Raw genomic sequence first — 21,704 nt, 5'->3', positions numbered from 1 at the left:
TTCAAAGGGGGAGAACCCTGTGGAGGCCTGGGGAACCTCCCAGATGGCGAACATGAGATATGGCAGCAAGGCATCCCAGTCTTTCCCATCTCGACTCACCACCTTCTTTATCATGGCCTTGAGAGTCCTATTGAACCTCTCCACAAGGCCGTCTATCTGAGGGTGGTAAACAGAAGTTCGTAGGGTCCGTACATGTAGCAGAGTGCATAAGTCCCTCATCAGTATGGACAATAACGGGGTCCCCTGGTCCATCAATATTTCCTTGGGTAGCCCCACTCGAGCAAAAATCCTCACCAACTCCATCACGATCACCTTAGAGGTAGTATTCCGCAGGTGAACGGCTTCCAGATACCTGGTTGCATAGTCGAGGATGACGAGGATGTATTGGTGCCCCCTGGTCGTCTTTTCCAAGGGACCCACTAGATCCATGGCAATCTGCTCGAACGGGACTTCGATGATGGGGAGGGGCACTAGAGTGGCCCTGAAGCGGACCTGTGTAACTGGCACTCAGGGTAGCTCGCACAATAGCGCCGAACTTATTCATGTACACCAGGCCAAAAGAACTGCCTCAGGATCCAAACTAGGGTTTTTTCCATGCCTAAGTGTCCTCCAAAGAAGTGTCTGTGGGCCAAGTTCAGCACAGCCCGTTGGTGCTTCCGGGGCATCAGGAGCTGTGGCACCCTCTCTCCATTCACCTCCATGACCCGATACAGCAAGGCCCTCCTCATCATAAAGTATGGACCCAGTCTGCGGGTTTTTCCCTCTATGGGCACCCCATCTATCTCTGCCACTTCCACCCAGGCATTGTCATATCTTGGGTCCGTGGTCTGATCTCGGCCGAAGTTCTCTTGTACCGGGCCAAGTTGTCCCGCTCCGGTAGGCCCGTCTCCGCCCTTTCCTCTGGGGTGGGGAGACCTGGCTCGGGGCCTGCTTCAGGCCCTTCCTCTCTTGAGGCAGCTTCTCTAACTGCGGCCTGGGTCTGTCTACCTACCAAAGCGGGTTTTATGCCCTGGGACAAAATCCTGGTACCCAGAGCCTTAGTGGCCCTCCTTTCGGCCCGCCCCAGGGGCCAGGAATAGATCTTGGGCAATCTCGGAGAGTATCGGTGGGTGTCTATCGAGGGGAGCTAGCCCAGTAGTTTCAGGGCCCTCCCCTTCTTCCGAGCCCTCCGGCGGAAGTAGAGTTCCAAACCCCAGGAAATCTCTTCCTATGAGGACAGGATACGGGAGCCAGGGAACCACCCCCTCTGTCACCCTTGTGACCCCTTCCTGAACCTCAATATTCACTGGGACGATCGGGTAATAGCTAACCGCCCCATGGACACCTGTCACCCCCGTGCTCTTAGCCTGTAACAGTTGGCTACGCTTCACAAATTTCCCTGAAATGAGGGTGATGGCGCTCCCAGAGTCCACCAATGCCAGAGTCTCGACTCCGTTTACTTTTACGGGCTTTGTATATCTATGTGGGGTTAATGCTATCCCCACAAGGTGGATTAGGCTTCAGGAGTCTGCCCTATGTCCCAGGTTACACTGCATGGGCTCCTCCGCATTGGGACATTGGGGCTGCTATGTGCCCCCACTCCCCATATGCATAGCACCGGTAGGGAGCTCAGGGTACCACTTTGTCCTTTGGGCTAGGGGGTCTGCCCCCGTTCTGCCTTCCCAAGTGGCCCCATCTCTTAGTAGCCTTCGGTGGGCCCTCCGTCTCTCTCGTCCTCCACCTGGTCTTCCCCGGGCTCTCAGTGGTCCAGGCTCCAGGAACTGGGATAGGTCATTTGCCACGGGGCAAGTCCTCTCTGGCCATTACCCATCGTTATATTAGGGCAACCAACTCATCGTAGGAAGAGGGATCATTCTGACCTACCCAAGCACGGAAGTCTGATGGTAACCCCTGTCATGCGGGCTGGCTTGAGTGGGGGGGCATTCAGTATATTGTGTGACATCAGCATGGCAGAATCATAATAATCCATGTGGGATATGCCATGTCAGGTACTGTTAGGAAGGTTATAATGTGCTAAATAAGATGATAATACTTATGTTCATGTGTAATATGTGAAATGGAAGTTATAGATGTATTTGAGATATCTGTATTTCAAATTGCTCTGCCTGGGCAACACCCCAGATAGGAAGGCTGCAGAACAATGGTCTACATAATGGCCCATTAAGGCATTCCCAGGTGCAAGGGGCCCTGAGGGAGAGGCCAGCATCACCACTGAGTCACCAGAACCTGCTTACGTGACTCTGGACTCTATTGCAGGCAGCCTACCTGATGAAGCATCAGGACTGGCCCATGTGACTATGGACCCCAGGCACACCGGAGGAGTCACCAGGACTGGCCCATGTGACTATGGACTCCATTTTGGGACTTGTGACTGCCCACAGGCCGCATGGCCAGGGGAGGGGGTTTATAAGATCAAACCACAGGATCCATCTTTGTCTTTGTTCCTGTCCAGTCTGAAGACATACACCTATCTCTGGATCAATTCATCTTGCAGATGAACCGAAGGACTTAGACCCATCCAGGTACTGGATGTGAACCAGAGGAAACTATACAAGCCTGCAAATCCACATTTCTTCCAGAAACCTGAAGTATATGGACTTTTAATCATTTGTATATCTGTGATTTACTTTAACCCTTTAACATTTCTCTCATGGTTTATTTCTTTCTTTTTACAATAAACCTTTAGTTTAGATACTAAAGGATTGGCTTACAGCGTGGTATTTTAGGTAAGATCCAAACTTATATTGAACTGGTGCTGTGGCTGACCCTTTGGGGTCAGAGGGAACCTTTTTAGTAAAGAGCAGAGCGTTCTAGTAACTGGTCTCTTTACTGGACCTGGTGCTGATTTGGGAGCCTGGAGCTGAAATGCAGTAAAGGGGGCTGTGGGCATTCGTGGACTGGCTTCTTGATATCCAGTGAGGGGTAATCAGAAGCAGTTCGTGGCTGGTTGGGAAGCCGGGCTTCAGTGTCACCCACCAGCGTGAGGAGAATCCGCTCTCCTTTTGCAGCCTGCCCTGACCTTGGCATTATCAGCTGGCTACCCTGGGCACGGGTCGTATCACAACCCCCTCATGTACCGGTCGATGATGAGAATTTCTAGGATTTTCTCTGGTCGGTGGATCTCCGTCTGCAGCCACTTCTGGGCAAGATCGAACAGCTGTGACTGTGGGGCCTTGCTTTCCTGATACCTCCAGTCATGGTACTTCTGGGCCCGCACAGCCGCAGTCACTCCTGATCGAGCCAGGATCTCCGTTTTCAGTTGGCGATAGTTGGCTGCCGCTGCTGAAGGTAGGTCATAATAGGCTTTTTGGGCTTCTTCACATAGAAAGAGGGCGAGAATACCAGCCCACTGGGCCAGGGGCCAAGCCTTGCGTGCAGCTATCCTCTCAAAAGTAAGGAGGTACGCCTTGACATCATCCTCAGCCGTCATCTTTTGTAAATAACTGGTGGCCTGTAGTGGCTGTGTTCCGTCAGGCTCTGGGGTCTGGGGGTCAGGGTCTTCAGCTGGGGCACTACCTCTTGCAAGAGAGCCCGATCCTAGTTGGCCTGGTTGATCAGCAAGTGGTTGGTCTCCTGCTGGGCTGCCGTGGCCTCTATGAGGGCCTTTACTACCTCTTCCATTATGGCGGAAGGAGGGGAAGAAAATTCCCCTCTCCCCTTTTTTTTCTCTCTTTCTTAGCCGCTGTGCACTAATCCCACTTCTGACACCAGTGTGGCAAGGGTGGCCTGGTCTGCTCTTCCGTGGGTCCTGTGCGCTTTTTGGCTATGTGCTCTACAGTGGCATTATAAAAGTCCCTGTTCAGCATTGCGAGTGTGAGACGTGAGATTCATATACTCATTCTCAGGTCACAGATGGGACATGTCCTCTCTGTTATGCTGAGTTCCTTTTAATAGCTTGTATTCAGAGATAGAAACAGCACAGGATAACCGTGTTAGACACACGGAGGGTCTTTATTGAACTAACACTAACACCATCCAGGACTGGCTGAGCTATCCCCTAATAGTCTGACTCTATTGCTACGGCAACCTAGGCTATTAGGCAAGACACAAAATACACAAAACTCTGCTGTGTGAGATTCCAGTGAGTTGCCTGTTTCTGCAATAAAGTTAGTGCCAGGCGTTCAGGAACGGTTCAGCTCATGAACAATCTGGGCAGGAAATCTCCATCACAAAGAATTGAACTGTTTAGTATTGTCAGAAACAGCAAAGGATTTACCTGGTCAAGTTGGAAATAAAGATTTATTGTAAATAGTTTAGACAAATATTTGTTTTTAAGTTCATTTCTTTCTCTTTTACTGTCCTCATCTATCTGTCTCAGTATCTGCCTTTTTTTGGTCTGTGTTTTTTCCTCTGGTTCTCTGAAGTTCTCTGGTTTCCTCTGGTTCTCTGAAGTTTTCCAATTCAGCAACTTCACTGACATGTTAAGAAGTGTACACAAAGCCTCTGCAGTCGGTATCATGATTTCACAACATGAATGGGTCACACAGGGTTTTAGAGACTGGCCAGATTCTGCTCTCACATTCTGCCTTCAGTGGCTCACTGCAGATTGACACTGGCATCACTGAGGGCAAAATCAGAGCCCCAGTGTTTTGAAATCCCCATCTTTCATGCCGTCTCAGGAAGCCACATAAACTGGGAATCTTCCTTCAGACTCTTTCAGCACCTTAACAGAATAGCTCTCGCTGCTGCAGGACCTGAAGCCAGGATCTTCACAGCAGGGAGCCTAAAGTTCCACACTAAGGGTGAAATCTTGGTCCCATTCAGATCAATGGCAAAACTTCCATCAGGGCCAGGATTTCACCGCAAATGCACATTTAGAGACTAAAATAAAAGGCCTGATTTTCACCGGCCATGTGCCTCCAGTGATTCGAACTGGAGTCATCCGGCGGCCTCTAAGGATGGGTGAGCTCATCTGGACTAAAGAAGAACTGACAGGAGAGTAGCTTACAGTCTTAAATTCACAGGTTAGAAGTTCAAAATAATTAGGTAACAATGTGGGGGAGGGGGCCAGCTGCTCTGTCTGTTCCCTTGTGTCTTGGGTTCTGTAGAGGACGAGAAGTAACAAAATACAGTAAAAATAAAAGTATATTTATGTCTTACAGGAAACCAGGCAATGTTGGAAATCTGGCTGGGGGAGATCCAGGCACACACAGTGTGTGTGTGTGTGGGGTGGGACGTGCAGTATCCAGATCGCAGTGGCGCGGAGTCCTGAAACAGGCCGAAATAGGGAATGGACAACCTGCCTAATTCACACACCAAAGAGGTGTAACTAGGACTCCTGCAATATCCCAGGGCAGGGGCGTGTCTCAGACTGTAAGGTAATGTGGACACACTGTAGTAGATTGTCTCTGGTTGTCCCCATCCAGCCCATCCCTCCTCCTGTGACCAGTCCTACAACAGCCTCATGGAAACTTCAGCAATTGCCAGCATGGAGAACAACATCAGGAAGTTGTGTCTGGGTTTCTAACTGGCGGGTATACACTAAAGCTTTGTGTGGTTTTCAGGAGAGTTACTCGCATTGGCTCCTTTTAGTCTCCATGTCCTCTCTCCCCTCCCCTCGGGTCTGTCCCTCTCCTCTTCCCTGCACACGTGAGCTACTCTGGGGTTCCCTCCACCCCCAGACAGGCTGTTCAGGCAGCTCCTCCTCCATCCCCCCTTTCTCCAGCACAGGCAGACACAAAGTTGAAACTAAGCTGTGTCGATATTTCTGTGAGCTGTCACTGTGTGGTGTGTCAGGTACCTGGTGTTGGTCCTGGGTGAGTGGGATGACTGTGTGGCAGGGCAGTGGGTTATCGGGGAGGGGAGGGAGGTGCACACGGACAGGTGGGCAGCAGTGCTGAAATTCAATTTTTCTTTATTATTGTTGGTCCCAGGCCAGTGCTGGGAGCATTCCTGGCCCTGAGTGTGTCTGGGCAGGTCTCAGGGCCTCTTTCCCCTGGTGAGCCAGAGAATTGCAGCCTGGGTGTCACAACCTTTACTTATTTATGTTTTCAGGTTTTTTTATGGTTGTTGAATGTTAATTACAGAACTTGAGTCATTTCCCCACTGGAAAGAACCATTGATCTTTGCTATGTAGCTGGTTCCATCTCCCATTGGATCTGAGAGCCTGTCTATAATCTCCTTCCCCCTCTCAAGCTGTTCTGATTCCAACGCTACGCTGGGCAACAGCGTCTTCTCCTGGCTTCCCAGTCACCCGTGGCCTGCACAACCTCCGAGCTGCCCGAAGCTCCCCACAACTCTTTCTCTGCAGGGGTGAGGTGCCCCCGTCCCACCTGCTCCCTTGGCTAGGGGGACAAAAGTGACTGTTTCTCTCCGGTGAGAAATGTGACACTCTGAGTAGCAGATGCCAAGGCACCTGTGCTGTGCCGCTGCTCTTGTTGCTCCCGCAGATACCGTGTGGGGATTTGGAGTCTGCTACACAGGTACAACGAGCAAGCTGAGAAGTGTGCACAGTATATAATGAGAGCTGGGAATGCTGGGTCATGTAAGTTAGGTAAATACAGCTGCCAGGTGCAGGTGACACGCTGGCCGCTGGCTGACACAGTGAGCCACTGGGACACAGACGCTAAATCTGAGACTTTCTGGGATAATTTTTTAGTCAGCTCTGTTAGCCATTAATGGGGACAGTTTTAGATGCATTCCTCAGGGTGGAGATTTTATGGGGTCACGTCAATATTTTTCTCATCTGAAATGTTCATCCATTCCGTGTCTCACGGGATGCTTCAGCCGTCTGAAAAAAAAAAAAACCTAGAGTGTCGGTCTCAAAATTCCAAAGTCATATCAGACTTTTTCCCCCGTGGAGCTAAATTCAGCACTGTCATGAGTTAAAAGCCTTCAGTAATGTCAGGCCCCAGCTTGCAGGCAAAATACGTCCAGCTGACTCCTATATGTTCTGCAGGGACGTGTTCACAAAGCCCCAGGTCAGAAGGGACCATTGTGATCATCTAGTCTGATCTCCTGTATAGCACAGGCCAGAGACCTGCCCCATAAGAATTCCTAGAGCAGAGCTTATAGAGAAACATCCAACCTGTGTTTAGAAATTCTTAGTGAAGGAGAAGTACCATGACTCATAGTGAATTTCTCCAATGGTTAATTACTCTCTATATTTAAATGGTGCACATCTTATTTATAGTCAGAATTTGTCTACCTTCAACTTCCAGGCATTGGATGGTGTTAGACCTTTCTATGCTAGCCTGAAAAGCCCATTATTCAATATTTGTCCCCTATGTGGTACTTGTAGACTGTTATCAAGTCACCCCTTAACCATCTCTGTAAATTAACTAAATTGAATTATTTCAGTCTATCACTGTAAGGCAGGATTTATAATCTTTTAAACATTCTTGTGGCTCTTCTCTGACCCCTCTTCAGTGAATCAACATCCAACTTTAATTGTTGGCACCAGAACTGGACACATTATTCCAGCAGGAATTGCACCAGTGACAAAGAAAAAGGTAAAATAACTTCTCTACCTCTCCTTGGGATTTCCCTGTTTATCGTCCCAGGGTCACTTTAGCTCTTTTGGCCACAGGGTCACACTGGGAGCTCATGTTTAGCTAATTATCCCTTCACACCCCCAAAAATCTTATTCAGAGTCACTGGTTCCCACCATAGAGTCCCCCATTGCAAAAGCATCACCTACCTTCTTTGTTCATAGAGACATACATCTACAGAGCAATATTAGAACACATATTGTTTGCTTCGAGCCACTTTACCAACCAGTCTAGATCTCTGTGAATCAGTGACCTGTCCTTTTCCTTATTTACAATCCACCAATTTTTGTGGCATCTGCAAACATTATCAGTATTCAAGCATGTGAAGGGTAAGCAGGTGGGTTGCTGATGGGTATCTCTGCTTACCCTTGTCAGTTAACAAGGCAGAATGACGAAAACACTGTACCTTTTTTATATCTCAGAGAAAACTGGATGCCTGCAAGAAAGTGCATCACCAAAAGAAACAAGGGACGTAACAGAGCACAAACTGCCACCCTGACATGATAATGGCTCTTTCCATGGGGAAAAGTTGGCTCCTTTACAACAGAGGAATTGCAGGGTCCATCTAGTCCAGTGTCCTCTGTGTCACAGTGACAAAGCCATGGGATGTCGAAGAAGATGTTGGGGGAATAACCTGACCATCATGAGGGTGTCACCTTAATGCCCAACAGCCACAGATTGGGTTGTTCCTGAAACACGCAGGTGTACAGGCTTTCCAAGATATTTATTTAGCTGTAACTATTGTAACAAAAGATTCTTGCTTCGCTCCTGACCTCAACTTCATCTTGTTGCAATGGGTTCCTCTGTCTAATTATGCACTTAGTGAAGAAAGTTTCCTTTTTTATAATCTGCTTTGAATTTGCCATGTTTCAGTTTAATTGAATGTCCTCTTGACTTGTGTTATGAGAAGGAAGAACACATTCTTGATATCCTCTCTACCAGTCAGTATTTTATAGACTCTTCTCAAATCTCCTCTTATTCCTTTCCGTTCTAAGGTAACAACCCCAGTCTTTTCAACCTCTCTCCCTATGTGAGTTACCCAGGCCCTTCATCATTCTCGTTACCCTTCCCTGATCCCCGCTTTTGCAACATTGTGTTTGAGAAGGGTGCTCAGTACTGCACTGAGGAGTCCAGAGGAGGGTGAAACATTGACTGATTGATCTCATGGCATTGTATTTTTGGTTTTGCTTCATTTTTGTCCATGCTTGCACTTTGAGCAGGGTTTCACAGAGCTGTGTACCATGATACCAGGTCCCCGTCTTGAGTTCATACAGTTAAATTAGAATCTTGTAAGGTGTCTGAGGAGTTCAAGTTTTTCCCTCCAATGGGCATCGAACATCATCTCCCATTAAGCTGCTTGTTCATTGTGTTGATTAGCTCCCTCTGAGGACATCTCTGGACTGGACTATGCCTAAATAATTTGGAGCAATCTGCAAATCATAGAATCATAGAAAATTAGTACTGGAAGGGACCTCAGAAGGTTATCTAGTCCAACTCTTTCCTCAAAGCAGGACCAACCCCAAATAAATCATCCCAGCCAGGGCTTTGTCAAACCTCACCTTAAAAATCTTTAAGAATGGAGATTCCACAACTTTTGTAGGTAACCCATTCCAATGCTTCACCACCCTTCTAGTGAAAAAGTTTTTCCTAATATCCAGCCTAGACTCCCCACCTCCACTACAACTTCAGACCATTGCTCATGGTTCTGTCATCTACTACCACTGAAAACAGTCTTCTTCCATCCTCCTAGGAACCTCCCTTCAGGTAGTGAAATCTACTATCAAATCCCCCCTCATTCTTCTCTTCCGAAAACTAAAGAAGCCTAGTTCCCTCAGCCTCTCCTCATAAATCATGTGCTCCAGCCCCCTAATCGGTTTTTTTTTTTGCTCTCTCTCCAATTCGTCCACATCCTTCCTGTAGTGGGGGGCCCAAAACTGGACATAGTACTCCAAACATGGCCTCACCAGTGCCAAATACAGGGAAATAATCACTTCCCTTGATCTGCTGACAATGCTTCTACCAGGCCAATATGCCATTAGGCTTCTTGGCAAAAAGGACACACTGCTGACTCACATTCAGCTTCTTGTCCACTGTAACCCTCAGGTCCTTCTCTGCCGATCTGCTGCCTAGCCAGTTGGTCCCTAGCCTATATCAGTGAATGGGATTCTTCCATCCTTCATCCAGAGCACCCCTTGTGTATTTTTCCAACTCTCCTGAATTCAGGACATGTCCCTCCAGCCAGATTTCCTTAAAGTTCCACTTTCCCAGGCAATACTGTCCTTCAAATAATGTCCTCCACCAGTATGGGAGCAAATGGAGGAAACCCCAAAAGGTCTCCCTTCCCTTCTGGTACTTCCCTTTGATGAGAACTCAGGGAGATGGATTTGCAGATGATGTTGGCAGTGGGACAGCTCTGGGTCAGGGAGAATTCAGCTTGTCCAGCTAGCTGGTTGGTCCTGTGGTTTGGGCACTGCTGTGCCGTTCAGAAGAGCTGGGTTTGATTCTCTTGCCCTGTGTGCCTGTGGACAAGCCACTGAGTGTTTCTGAGCTTCTGCACAAGCAGATAACATCCCTGCCCTGCCCTGCCCTGCCCTGCCTCACAGAGGTGTGGGAGGATGAATATGTTCAAGGTGCTCAGATACTCTGCTGAGCGGGGCAGGAGAGACCCTAAGTTCAGGTCTGCAAGGGTTCCAAATAGCAACAACCCTGATATTTTGCTGTCCCAGACTTCTTACCACAGCCTCCCGTGACAGCTGGCCTCTGGGAATCCGAGTGATTCCAGCATGTGGGTGTCATGGGCAGATGTGGGGGTGCTCGTGGGTGACTGTTGATCTGCTTCCCACAGTAAGGTTTAGGTGCTGGATCTCTGAGGGGAGGGTTGGAGTGTCACGGGGAAGCCAAGGGTTTCAGGCCACACACCAGGTTCAAGCCATTGGGGCTGAATGGGTCTAACTGCTAAACAATGGAGCAAAGGCCATGGGGGCGTAATCTTATATGGCCTGGCATGGAGAGAGCAGCCTCAGGGCAAAGGTCAGCTTCACACCTTGTCCCCGTAACACAGACAGAGCTGAGTACGATGGTGACTGGGCCCAGGCTCACCCAGGGAGGCTTTGAGAAAAGGCTGCTTCCTCCAGAAAGGGGCAAACAAATGGGAAGGTGCTCTCTCAGAGACACAGTGCAGACAATGACAGCTGCTTGTTATTTTATAACCATTTTCTCTAATGCTTTGTGCTGTCTGCCAATAAACCCATATGTTTGATGGAGGCTGGTGGTGACTGTATAGCTCTGGTCTCAAGCAACCAAAGGGAAGAGACTCAGGTGTCCAGTTTGACTTGCATCGTGATAAGCATTTGGCATAGACAAGGTGTTGTACCCAGCTGAAAGAATGGGAGAATTGTGAGATTCCACCTCAAGGCAGGAAAATACCTGGTTTAGAGGATAAAGAGACTATATGTTCTGCTTTTACTGAGATAATCCCGATTCTTCTTGGTCAGCGTATCTTCCTGTTCAGTGCATTTAAGCATTCAGAGTAACAACATTTTGAAATTGCATCCCAGATATTGATCTGCTCAAGGCAATAATTCATAGATTCATAAAATTTAAGGCCAGAAGCGATGATTAGACCATCCAGTCTGACCTCCTGTACTTCAGAGCCTACAGAATTTCTCCCACTTGGGTGGCTTTTCATAGAAATTTCAGTTGCCATGGCACTGCCAAGCTCCAGGAAGAGAAATTGGAAGCTATTCATCTCCCTCGTCTCATGAATGAAGGTGGCACTGACTGAGTCTATGGCTGCATTCTGGGTAGGCAAAGGTCTAAACCTCCCGTCCAGTCTATACCTCACCAGCTACTCTAGCCAGCCTTCCCATCTCCATGCAGCCTCCTTCACCCCTACAATGCCCCCCTCAGCAGATCCTGTGGGCAGTGGCTACTGTGACAGGCCATGGTAGAACATCGCCGATCAACCTGTGATACCAGTGAGTTGGAGAGGGTCCTAGAGCAGTTGTGGAGACAAAGAGATTGTGAGTGGGAGGGCTGGTTATCAGGGGATCACTGAGATCTGTGCATAATTTGGGGATCCATGGACGCTGGTTCCCCCCCTTTATTCCTCAGGCAGAAGAGAAGGGACATTCCCTACTGGAACAAACTGAAGGAAATTTCCAGGTAGGAGCTGTGTGGAATCTTTCTCCTCGGTTTGCACGCTGGATTAGTAATGCAGGAAAGGAGGCTGTCCGGGAGAAATCTGACCCTACATAAATATTATTAGTCTGATTTACTGCATTTCAGCAAGATTACTGCTGTAACAGCATCATCGGAATCACTCAGCCTCCCTCGAGGGAGTCCTGTGACTCGTCTGAGCCGTACGCACAGCGCTGCAGGAATAGAGCCTTCGGCAGGGGTTCTGCTGCTGTCTAGTTTGGTGGCTTCACCGTGCATCCCCTGTGATTGGGCTTCCTGCAGTTTGCCATTGGCCGTGACGGGGTTAAAGCTGGCACACACTGAACCAATCAGCTAAGAGTCCCAGGTGGCCAAGTGGACCCCAAGGAAATGGGCAAACACACTTCATAAGGACAGTTGCAGCTTGTCTGAGCAGACACTGCCTGCTGCCCGTGCAAGCTCTCTGCTGACTCCTTCTCCGTTGGGGTGCAGATCTCTGTTGGCAGCTGCTACTCTTCTCACAGGCATTGGGTACGTTGGCAGGTTTCTGTGTCTTTAAATCTTTCAAACGCCAAGGGAAGGGTAAAGGCTGCCTGCTATTGAAATGGGCAGATGTTCTGTGCAGCAGCAGCTGACTCTGCTGGGCTGTGGGTGTGATGCAGTGACAGGGGCTAGACAGCAGGCAGCACTATGTAGCTGGAGGATCCCCCATTCCATGTGCTCATGGCCAATGCGGTATCATTCCAGGTCTATTGAAATCCTAGATAGAAAGCGAGCTCGGAATGTGAAAACCCGAATGCCCTGAGTCAGGATTTCTCAATGGGTCCCATTTCAAGAGGTGCAGTGTGCTCTGGGCTGGAAAAGACCCATGAAATATCAATGAGTCATTCAGGGCTTGCCCAGGAGGTCAAACTTTTACGTTTGAAATGCAATGTGAAGTCCATGAATAGTCATGCATTTTGTTAGAAATAACCAAACAGGGTGTCCCAGGGGTCGATTGAGGAGACGGAACCCTTTATTGCCTGCTCATTCCACCTCGACGCTGCGAGTGAGCAATGAGGAGGTTACTTTACAATTCTTTATCCATAACAGTATGTAAATGTATACATTTTTAGCAACTCCCTATAGACACTTAGTTGGTTACGTGGACACCTAAAAAATAAATATTAACAGCTCCGTAATAAATAGAATTATACCTGCCCCTGTTTGTTGTTTACAGGATTACCATACAGAGAGCAGACACATTACCTTGAAACTTACTAACATTCATAAAATATACTGTATGCAAGGGAGTGAAAGAAGATAATGCTATATTCCCACCAAAGACCTTGAACAGAAGGGAGAAGAGTTATTTGTTAGTTTCATTCCTTGTGCAGATGGCTAGGAAGAGAGGGAAAGAAGAGAGAGAACAGACTCTAGCTAAAATTCACACCAAGTAACAGAAACAAGGTTTTGCCTGTGCCATGACTCCATTCTGTGTGGATGAGGCCTGATTACTTGTCCAGCTTTTAACTCTTTACTCTCCTACACATTTGACCTTGAAACCCCCATTTTAGCTGAATAACAGGAGCTGGGGTTATTCTGTACTAAACAAGTGGTTTTCAACCTGTGGTCCAGGGACTCCTGGGGGTCTGCAGACTATGTGTAAAATTTCCAAAGGTAGTCACAGCTGCATTTGAAATTTAGTAGGTGTCCACAAATAAGAAAAGGTTGAAAACCACTACTGTACTGTACTGTACCAGAAAGTGAGAGACCAGGCAATGAATATTGTATAGGCTGGTCCCAGTTCCTGTATCACTCCGGAGAAAGGCTGCAGATTGACATCACAGAGTGTAAAGAGAATCAGTCAGCTACTAACCCAAGGATAGAAAAGCTACCAGCTGCAAAGAATTCCCCAGACTTTCGTTTGCTGACAGGGGACTGAATGAGGGCCCAGACACTGCAATCTTTTCAATTTCTCAAGAAATCCAGATGACACACGCTACGTTTTTGGTCCCCCTCTAACCTGAGAAATCATCTCTGAAGGAAGATCAGAGGGGAAACAATGGGTTTACGTGTGTGTCCAGATGCAGCTGCCTCGATCCCCAAGAGAAACTGGAGCCATTTTGTCTACCTCTTCCTCATAACAGGAATGAAAGTGGCACTGTCTGAGTCTTTGGCTGCACTCCGGGTATGGAAAAGTCTAAACCTCGCATCCAGTATGTGACTGGTTTTGTGGCTCACCAGCTACTCTAACCACCCTTCCCTTCTCAGTCCAGCTGCCTCCACCCTCTACAATGGCCCCTTCAGCAGATCCCATGGCCAGTGGCTACTCTGAGAAGACCCGATAACACATCTCCGATGAACCTGTGCTCCCAGGAAGCTGGAGAGAGTCCTAGAGCAGTTGTGGAGACAGCATTTGTGCGTCAGAAGGCCTGGTTATCAGGGGATCACTGAAATTTCCAAGTAGGAGCTTTGTGATATATTCCTCCCCTGGCCTGAACTCTGGGTTTGTAATGCAGAAAAGGGGGCTGGCAAGGAGAAATCTGACCCTACATAACTATTATTAGTCTGATTTACTGTATTGCAGCAAGATTACAGTTGTAACAGCATCATCGGTACCACTCGGCCGCCCTTGAGGGAGTTCTGTGACTCCTCTGAGCCGTACGCACAGCGCTGACAGCCTGGATTGCAGGAATAGAGCCTGCGGCAGGGCTTGTGCTGCTGTCCAGTGTGCTGGCATCACTGAGCATCCCCTGAGATTGGGCTTCCTGCAGTTTGTCATTGGCTGTGACGGGGTTAAAGCTGGCACACACTGAACCAATCAGCTGAGGGTCCCAGGTGGCCAAGTGGCCCCCAAGGAAATGAAGAAACATGCTTCATAAGGACAGTTGCAGCCTGTCTGAGCAGACACTGCCTGCTGCCCGTGCAAGCTCTCCACTGACTCCTTCTCTGTTAGGGTGCAGATCTCTGCTGGCAGGTACTCCCCTTCTCGCAGGCATTGGGTACGTTGGCAGGTTTCTGTGTCTTTAAATCTTTCAAACGCCAAGGGAAGGGTAAAGGCTGCCAGCTGTTGAGATGTGCAGATGTTCTGTGCAGCGGCAGCTGACTCTGCTGAGCTATGGTGTGACTCAGTGACAGGGGCTGGAGAGCAGGCAGCTCTAGGTAATAGGGAGACCCTCCACTCCATGTGTCTTTGGTGTATGGGGGATCATTCCAGGGACACAGAAACTCCAGATTCAAAGTGAGCTCGGAGTGTGAAAACCCCGATGCCCAAATCAGGATTTCTCAATGGATCCAATTTGCAGAGGTGCCGTGTGCTCTGGGCCTGGAAAGAGCCCATGGAATATCAGTGGGTACTTCCCAAATCACCTCAGGTTTATTTGTTCCTGGAAATTTAATCAGCAAATCCACGTTCAATGCTTTTATTCTCTGACTGGTCTGTGAACGCAGGAATTCAGAGCTGTGTTGCTTTGTGGTAGCAAGTCAGATAATGCACATGGAATTGTTCTGTTTCCTGACTGGATGAGGCTCCAGCAGTTCTGCCCTGTAAAAACCCCTCAGAGTTACAGGCTACGTGCATCTCTGCCCCCTCTCTGGTCTCCAAGTGCCAGATGTCATCCTCGTCCCTTTCCTTCTCCTGGTGTAGAATACCTTGATTTTCATACCCTTTGGGAGTCTGTGACCTGTGGTGAGAAGAGTGACCAGCCAGCCTTCCTGGACCAAAGTATTGATTAATCTGAACAGGAGGAATAAAGCATCACATGAGAGAATAAATGGGTTTTAAAACACAGTCTATTCGTCTTTCTGAAGCCCTCCCACTCTGATTGGTACCTAGGCAGGCTGAGCATTTTCTGAGTCCCCAGCGCTGTCTGTATCTCAGCACCAGCTGCCCCCCCTCTGGACAGACTCCCAGCACTGGCAAAACAAGCTGTGTAACTTGACTGGAGCCTGGAAATGGGGTCTTCACAGCATGAAGCTCAGGGGTTGTCTCTTAACCTCCATGAAGTGTATAGTGAGAGATGTCTTTTCCTGATCTATTGTTCCCCTTCCTGTTTGTTTTCCAGCAGCCTGCTATTAAACTAAGACTAGCCATTCTGGTAATATCCTGATATTTAACCCAATATAGCCATAAAATCAACAGCCCAAGAACTGAAAATACACTCCACCCTGGAATGGTATTGTGACAGACATGGAGCTGAGCTGCCATAATTACGAATGTTTATGAGTACAGTAAATAGACAGTTAGAGAGAGAGAGCAATAGACCACCTTCATGTGTGAAATGAAGTTTGATTTCCATGAATACTCATGCATTTCACTTTGAAACCCAGTTCCCGCAAACCCCTAATGTAGCTGAATAACAGGTGCTGGGGTTACTCTGTACTAGACCAGTGGTTTTCAACCTGTGTTCAACGGACCCTTAGGTGGCTGCAGACTATGTGTTAGATTTCCAAAGGTATTCACACCTACATTTGAAATTTTTTAAGTGTCTGGAAATGAAAAAGATTGAAAACCAGTGTACTAGAGAGTGAGAGCTCAGGCAATGAATACTGTATATGCTGATCCCATTTTGGATAAAGGTTGCAGATTGACATTCCAGACCCTAAGGGGAACCAGTGAGATATTGGTCCAAGGATAGAGGAGCTACAAATTGCAGAGGATTTCCCAGACTTTTGTTTTTTGACAAGAGCATGAATGAGGGCTGAGAGAATGCAATCTTTTCTGGTTCGGAAGAAATTCAGATGACCCATGTTATGTTTTAGGCCCCCTCTCGCCTGAGAAATCATCACTGAAAGAAGATCTGAGGGAAAAGAATAGGTTTACATGTGTGTGTGTGTGTGAAAGTATAGTTCTCTAAATGTAATGGCAAAACTTTTCATCGTAATACAATTATGACAAACCAAAATGTCATTACATGGGTGTATATTGAAAGCTACCAGCAGAGTTGTTAGAATCTGTACAGGAAGGAACAGGGGTAACTTTACTACTTAATGACCTTTCCTTTAGAAAGTATTTCAGAGGTATTCCAACTACTCTTTGCAATGGGATTATCGGGTTAATTTTTTCTTCAGTGAGCAGTTGCATGATACTTTCTCCTGGTAACTGACCAGAAGTAATTTCTATCACTTAAATTCCAGGTCGTTCACACAGTAACTTTGCAATACTTGTGTGAGACTTTCCAAAAAGTCATGAGACAACGGAACTGCTGGTCTGTGTTTCAGCAAAGAGTAGAGATGAGGTGCAGAAAAGGGATTAGATAGTGGCTGTATGTAATTTAGGTCCATCACCTTTAAACAAGCATGGCTGAAGTGACTTGCACACTCAACTGCATATAAATGCAAAATTAATCTTTGCACTATTCGAAGTTTGTGACGCCACCCCCTCTCCAGCCAGGATGAAGTAACTGTCTATGTCCACTTGTAACTTGCCAAATATCTACAGAACCCTTGCCTGGGGAGAGCAGGGGGCCCTGTGAGGATAAAGAGAAGCCTGCAGGATGATCAGCCTCTCTGGATTCAGTCAACACTGGCCAGGAAAAGCTCTTCAGCGTCTCATGCAGGGATTCTTGGAGTTCAGAGTGTAGCACTGGCAGCGTTTGGTAAGTGAAAGTTAATCGAGCCCAGTTCTAATCGAATTTACACACGTAAATCTGGAGTGACGCTGTTGCAGTCAATGTTCCTGAACTCAGAACCTGGAAAACTCACAGTAGTAAGGATTTTTTTAAAAAAGTCTAAGAAGAGCTATGAACATTCCTGATTTGCAGCAGAAAATATGTCTAACTAGTCTGTGGCAGAAGGAAACTTTCCCTGGTAACAGGTTATATCTTAGCTGTCTATTGCAGGGCTTCTTCTACCTTCCTCTGAAGTATATTTTGTGCTAGTCACTGGATACTGGGCTATATATACTAGGGAACTGATTCAGTCTGGCAGTACCAATCTTTGTATTGGTGGTATACATAAATCAGTCATACTGGGTCACACCAAAGGTCAATCTAGCCCAGTATCCTGTCTTCCAACAGTGACAAATGTCAGGTGGTTCAGAACGAATGTATAGAGCAGGTAATGCCTATCTTCCTATCAGTGGTGTATATCGAAGTCCATGTTTTTGCACACCTCCAGTACTCTAGACTTGCATTGAGAGCAGAATGATGTCTCGTTCAATATCATCTAGTCTCCTCTTATTTTTCCTTGCAGGAAGTAATTTTCAAAGCTCCTTCGACGTGCCTAGTGAATTATGTCAGCTGTCAATGACACCATATTCCAGCCTGCAGTGTTCCTTCTCACCGGAATACCTGGGCTGGAAGACGTCCATGTCTGGATTTCTATCCCCTTGTGTTTAATGTACATTACTTCGATATTAGGAAATTCACTCATTCTGTTCATTATAAAAACAGATCCATCCATCCATGAGCCCATGTACATTTTCCTTTCCATGTTGGCCATCACTGACATTGGCTTATCGATATCCACCATGCCAACAATACTGGGCATATTTTTGTTTAACTCTAGGGAGATCAGCCACGATGCCTGTTTTGCCCAGCTGTTCTTCATCCAATCGCTTTCCTGCATTGAATCTGCCCTGCTCTTGTCCATGGCCTTTGACCGCTATGTTGCGATCTGTAACCCTCTGAGATATGCTTCCATCTTAACCCTACCGAGAGTAGCCAAGATGGGACTGGTGTCTCTGCTAAGAGGGGTGGTCCTAAGGTTCCCACTCCCCATTCTCCTGAAACAGTTCCGATACTGTAAGGACAACATCCTCTCCCATTCCTACTGCCTGCACCAGGAGGTCATGAAAATGGCTTGTTCAGATATCAGAGTGAACAGTGCCTATGGCTTATTTGTAACAGTTTCTTCAGTGGGTTTGGATTCGCTGTTCATTCTCCTATCCTATGTGATGATCCTCAAAGCAGTACTGAGCATTGCATCCCATGCAGAGCGCCTCAAGGCCCTGAACACCTGCATTTCCCACGTCTGCATCGTCCTGCTCTTCTACATGCCAATGATCGGATTGTCAGTGATACACAGATTTGGGAAGAACTCTTCTTCATTCATTCAGATTGTCATGAGCTATGTCTACATGATGGCCCCGCCCCTGATGAACCCAATTGTGTACAGCGTGAAAACCAAACAAATTCGTGCAAGGATTATCAGGATGTTCATCAAAAAAAAGGTCTGTTCATCACCCGGCTACAGTGCTCGCAATGGGAGATGAAAAACAAGTTCCACCTATTCCATCCTAGATACTTCCATCCAAGGGACATGAGCTACAGATCTCATCTCTTTACAGAGAGGTTCAGACTCGATTGAGGCCTGGAGCAATGGGACAGGGGCTGTCCCCAGCAGCTGCTAAGGGAGGAGCCAGGGGATGGGTGGGATATGATCACATAAAGAGCTGTATCGGTGTCAGCTCAGATCTCAGAATTCTTGTGAATACAGTCAGTACAGAGAAGAAATGTGGATGTTTTGTCCCATTGTACATGACCTGTCTCTGTCCCGTCTCTGGTTAAACACCCTGGGCCACGGGAAAAGCTGTAGAGCTGTTTTGCAGTCCGAGTCCTGACCCTTCCTGAGCAATCTGGGTGCTGTGTGATCCAGCAGCTGTGAGAGGGGCTATTCCAGGGGCACAGTTGCCCATCCTTCCCCTGTGTCCTCACCCAGGTGCTTCTCACTGAGTCATGTCACAGATAAAATTAAAGCAGAAGCCACAAGAGAAGCCATTCAGGCAGCCCCTTACCCCGTCCATGGCTCTGCACACAACACACCTGCTGAGCCCCCCACCTCCAACGCATCGTCCTGCCCACAGGCAGTGCAGAGCTGCGTGTGTGAGTGAGAGTCAGACACACAGGACTCCTGACAAGAGACTCACACCCAGATTCCTCTCCCATCCCCTCTTGTTGTGCTGTCCCAGCCATGCAAAGGGGTGGAAACGGGCCTCAGGTACCCACCAGAGACACAGCCGGCTCCTAGCCCAGCCCAGCCATTCAGTGGCCATTAGAAGGGATGTGTTGGAGACTCTCTTATTTGAGGGTGGGAGAGGCCAGTGGAGTCATTCACCCCCTGCTCCTCAGTTTGGCTCTTTAATGTTCCTGGGCAGAGGAGGAGGATGGGGTACAGGCTAAGAGAGCCTGTGTTTTGGAGAACAAATACGACCCCACACAGGGGGATCTTGTTTTCAGTCTTCCAGGCTGAGAGTAAGTCACTGAAAGGACCTTAGAGGGAGGGGCAGGGTGCCTGCAGGGTACCTGAGGCCGCAAGGGGGCATGCTGGGATGGCACCCCTCCTCAGGGGATTGGCCTTACCTGTGCTGTACACTTGGAAGCTGTTGCAAAAGGGCAGGTGTCAGCTCAGCCAGAGAATTGAACCCTGTAATTGGCTCCATGTTATCCCCCTTCCCCACAGCTCAGGGGACAGCTCTGGGGCAGCGAAAATCCAGCCGGTCCAGCTGGGAGGCTTGTCCTGTGGTTTGGGCTCTGCACTGCATGTCAGGAGAGCTGGCTTTAATTCCCTTGCCGTGTGTGACTTAGGACAAGCCCCAGAGTGTCTCTGAGCCTCTGTACAAGCGGATAATAGCCCTGCCCTGCCATGCCCTGCCTCGCAGACGTGGTGGGAGGATGAATATGTTCAAGGTGCTAAGATAATCTGACGAGAGGGCCAGGGGAGACCCTAAGATCAGGTCTGCCAGGGATCCAAAGAGCAATGGTCTCGATATTTGGCTGTCACAGGCCACAGCCTTACCACAGCCTCCTGTGACAGCTGGCCTTTGGGAATCACAATGACTCCAGCCCCTGGGTGTCTGGGGCAGACGAGGGGTGCTCGGGGGTGACTGATGATCTCCTCCCCACAGTGAGGTTTCGGTGCTGGATCTCTGAGAAGAGGGTTGGAGTGTCACGGGGAAGCCAAGGATTTCAGCCCAGGCACCAGACTGGTGTTCTCAAGCCATTGTGGCTGAATGGGTCTAACTGCCATGCAATGGTCATGGGGGCGTCATCTTAGATGGCCTGGCATGGAGAAAGCAGTCTCAGGGCAAAGGTCAGCTTCACCCGTTGGACTCGTGACACAGACAGAGCTGAGCACGATGCTGACTGGGCCCAGGCTTACGCAGGGAGGGTTTGAGAAAAGGCTGCTTCCTCAAGAAAGGAGCAAACAAATGGGAAGGTGCTCTCTCAGAGACACAGGGAAATCAGGCTGGGTCCCAAGAGCTCCTTGTCTTCCCTTTGCCCAGTTCTCTTCCTGTATCTCCAGAGCAAAGGCTGTCTAACTTAACCTGTAGTGATGTGTGAGATAGATGAGTACAGACATGTGACAGCTGCTTATTATTTTAATAACATTTTCTGTAATTATTTGTGCTGTTTGCTAATAAAGCCACTTGTTTTAAGGAGGCTGGTGCTGACTGTATAGCTCTGGTCACAAGCACGTAAAGGGAAGAGACTCAGATGTGCAGTTTGACCTGCATGGTGATATGCTTTTGGCATAGACAGGGTGTCATACCCAGCTCAAAGAGGGAAACTATTCTGAGATTTCACCCGAAGACAGGGGAATACCTGGTTCAAAGGGTAACGAGACCATATGTCCCGGTTTCACAGTGACAACCCCAATTCTTCGTGGCCAGTGTATCTTCTTGTTGAGTGCATATAAGCATTCAGAGTAGCAACTTTTTCAAAGTGCATCCAAGAAAATGATCCACTCAAGACAGTTATTCATAGAATTTAAGGCCATAAGGGACCATTTGATCCTCTAGTCTGACCTCCCATATGTCAGAGGCTGCAGAATTTCACCCATTTACTCCCTTATTGAGCCCAATGTCTTGTATTTGACTAAAGCTTAACTTGTGTTCATTTCTAATGTGTATCTTCCAGGAAGGATCCAGACCTGATTTGGAGATATCAAGACAATTCACCATCTACCTTGGGAGGTTGTTCCACTGGTTAATCAGCCTCACTGTGAAAAACGTGTGACTAATTTCAGGTGGCTTCAGTTTACAGCCACTGGTTCTTGTTATAAGCATTTTTTTGCAGATTAAAGAGCCCTTTAAGACCCGGTATTTTTGTCCCTGTGAAGGTGCTGGTACACTGT

At 48.0% G+C, this 21,704-nt stretch overlaps 1 protein-coding gene across 1 annotated transcript; it reads left to right on the top strand.

Moving 5' to 3' along the window:
- The first annotated feature begins 7,878 nt into the window (after window positions 1-7,878).
- On the top strand, window positions 7,879-18,843 carry LOC137157856 (olfactory receptor 51G2-like). The gene is made up of 3 exons (XM_067555292.1): window positions 7,879-7,962; window positions 9,222-9,254; window positions 17,893-18,843. Exons 1-3 carry the CDS (start codon window positions 7,879-7,881, stop codon window positions 18,841-18,843), a joined length of 1,068 nt encoding a protein of 355 aa, XP_067411393.1.
- The last annotated feature ends 2,861 nt before the right edge of the window (window positions 18,844-21,704 follow it).

This window comes from Emydura macquarii, unplaced genomic scaffold (assembly GCF_026122565.2).
Source record: "Emydura macquarii macquarii isolate MOO-44397 ecotype Brisbane River unplaced genomic scaffold, CSIRO-AGI_Emac_v2 contig_1604, whole genome shotgun sequence".
Taxonomy (NCBI): domain Eukaryota; kingdom Metazoa; phylum Chordata; order Testudines; family Chelidae; genus Emydura; species Emydura macquarii.
Note: the sequence above shows the minus strand (reverse complement) of the source record. Positions and strands in the feature narration are given on the sequence as shown.

Excerpts from the sequence above, each read along its gene's own strand:
- LOC137157856 (XM_067555292.1), top strand. The coding sequence starts at position 7,879 with ATGACGAAAACACTGTACCTTTTTTATATCTCAGAGAAAACTGGATGC. Across the intron at positions 7,963-9,221 it reads CACCAAAAGAAACAAGGGAC|TCTTCTTCCATCCTCCTAGG; the intron begins GTAACAGAGCAC and ends CACTGAAAACAG. Across the intron at positions 9,255-17,892 it reads TCCTAGGAACCTCCCTTCAG|CCTGCAGTGTTCCTTCTCAC; the intron begins GTAGTGAAATCT and ends ACCATATTCCAG.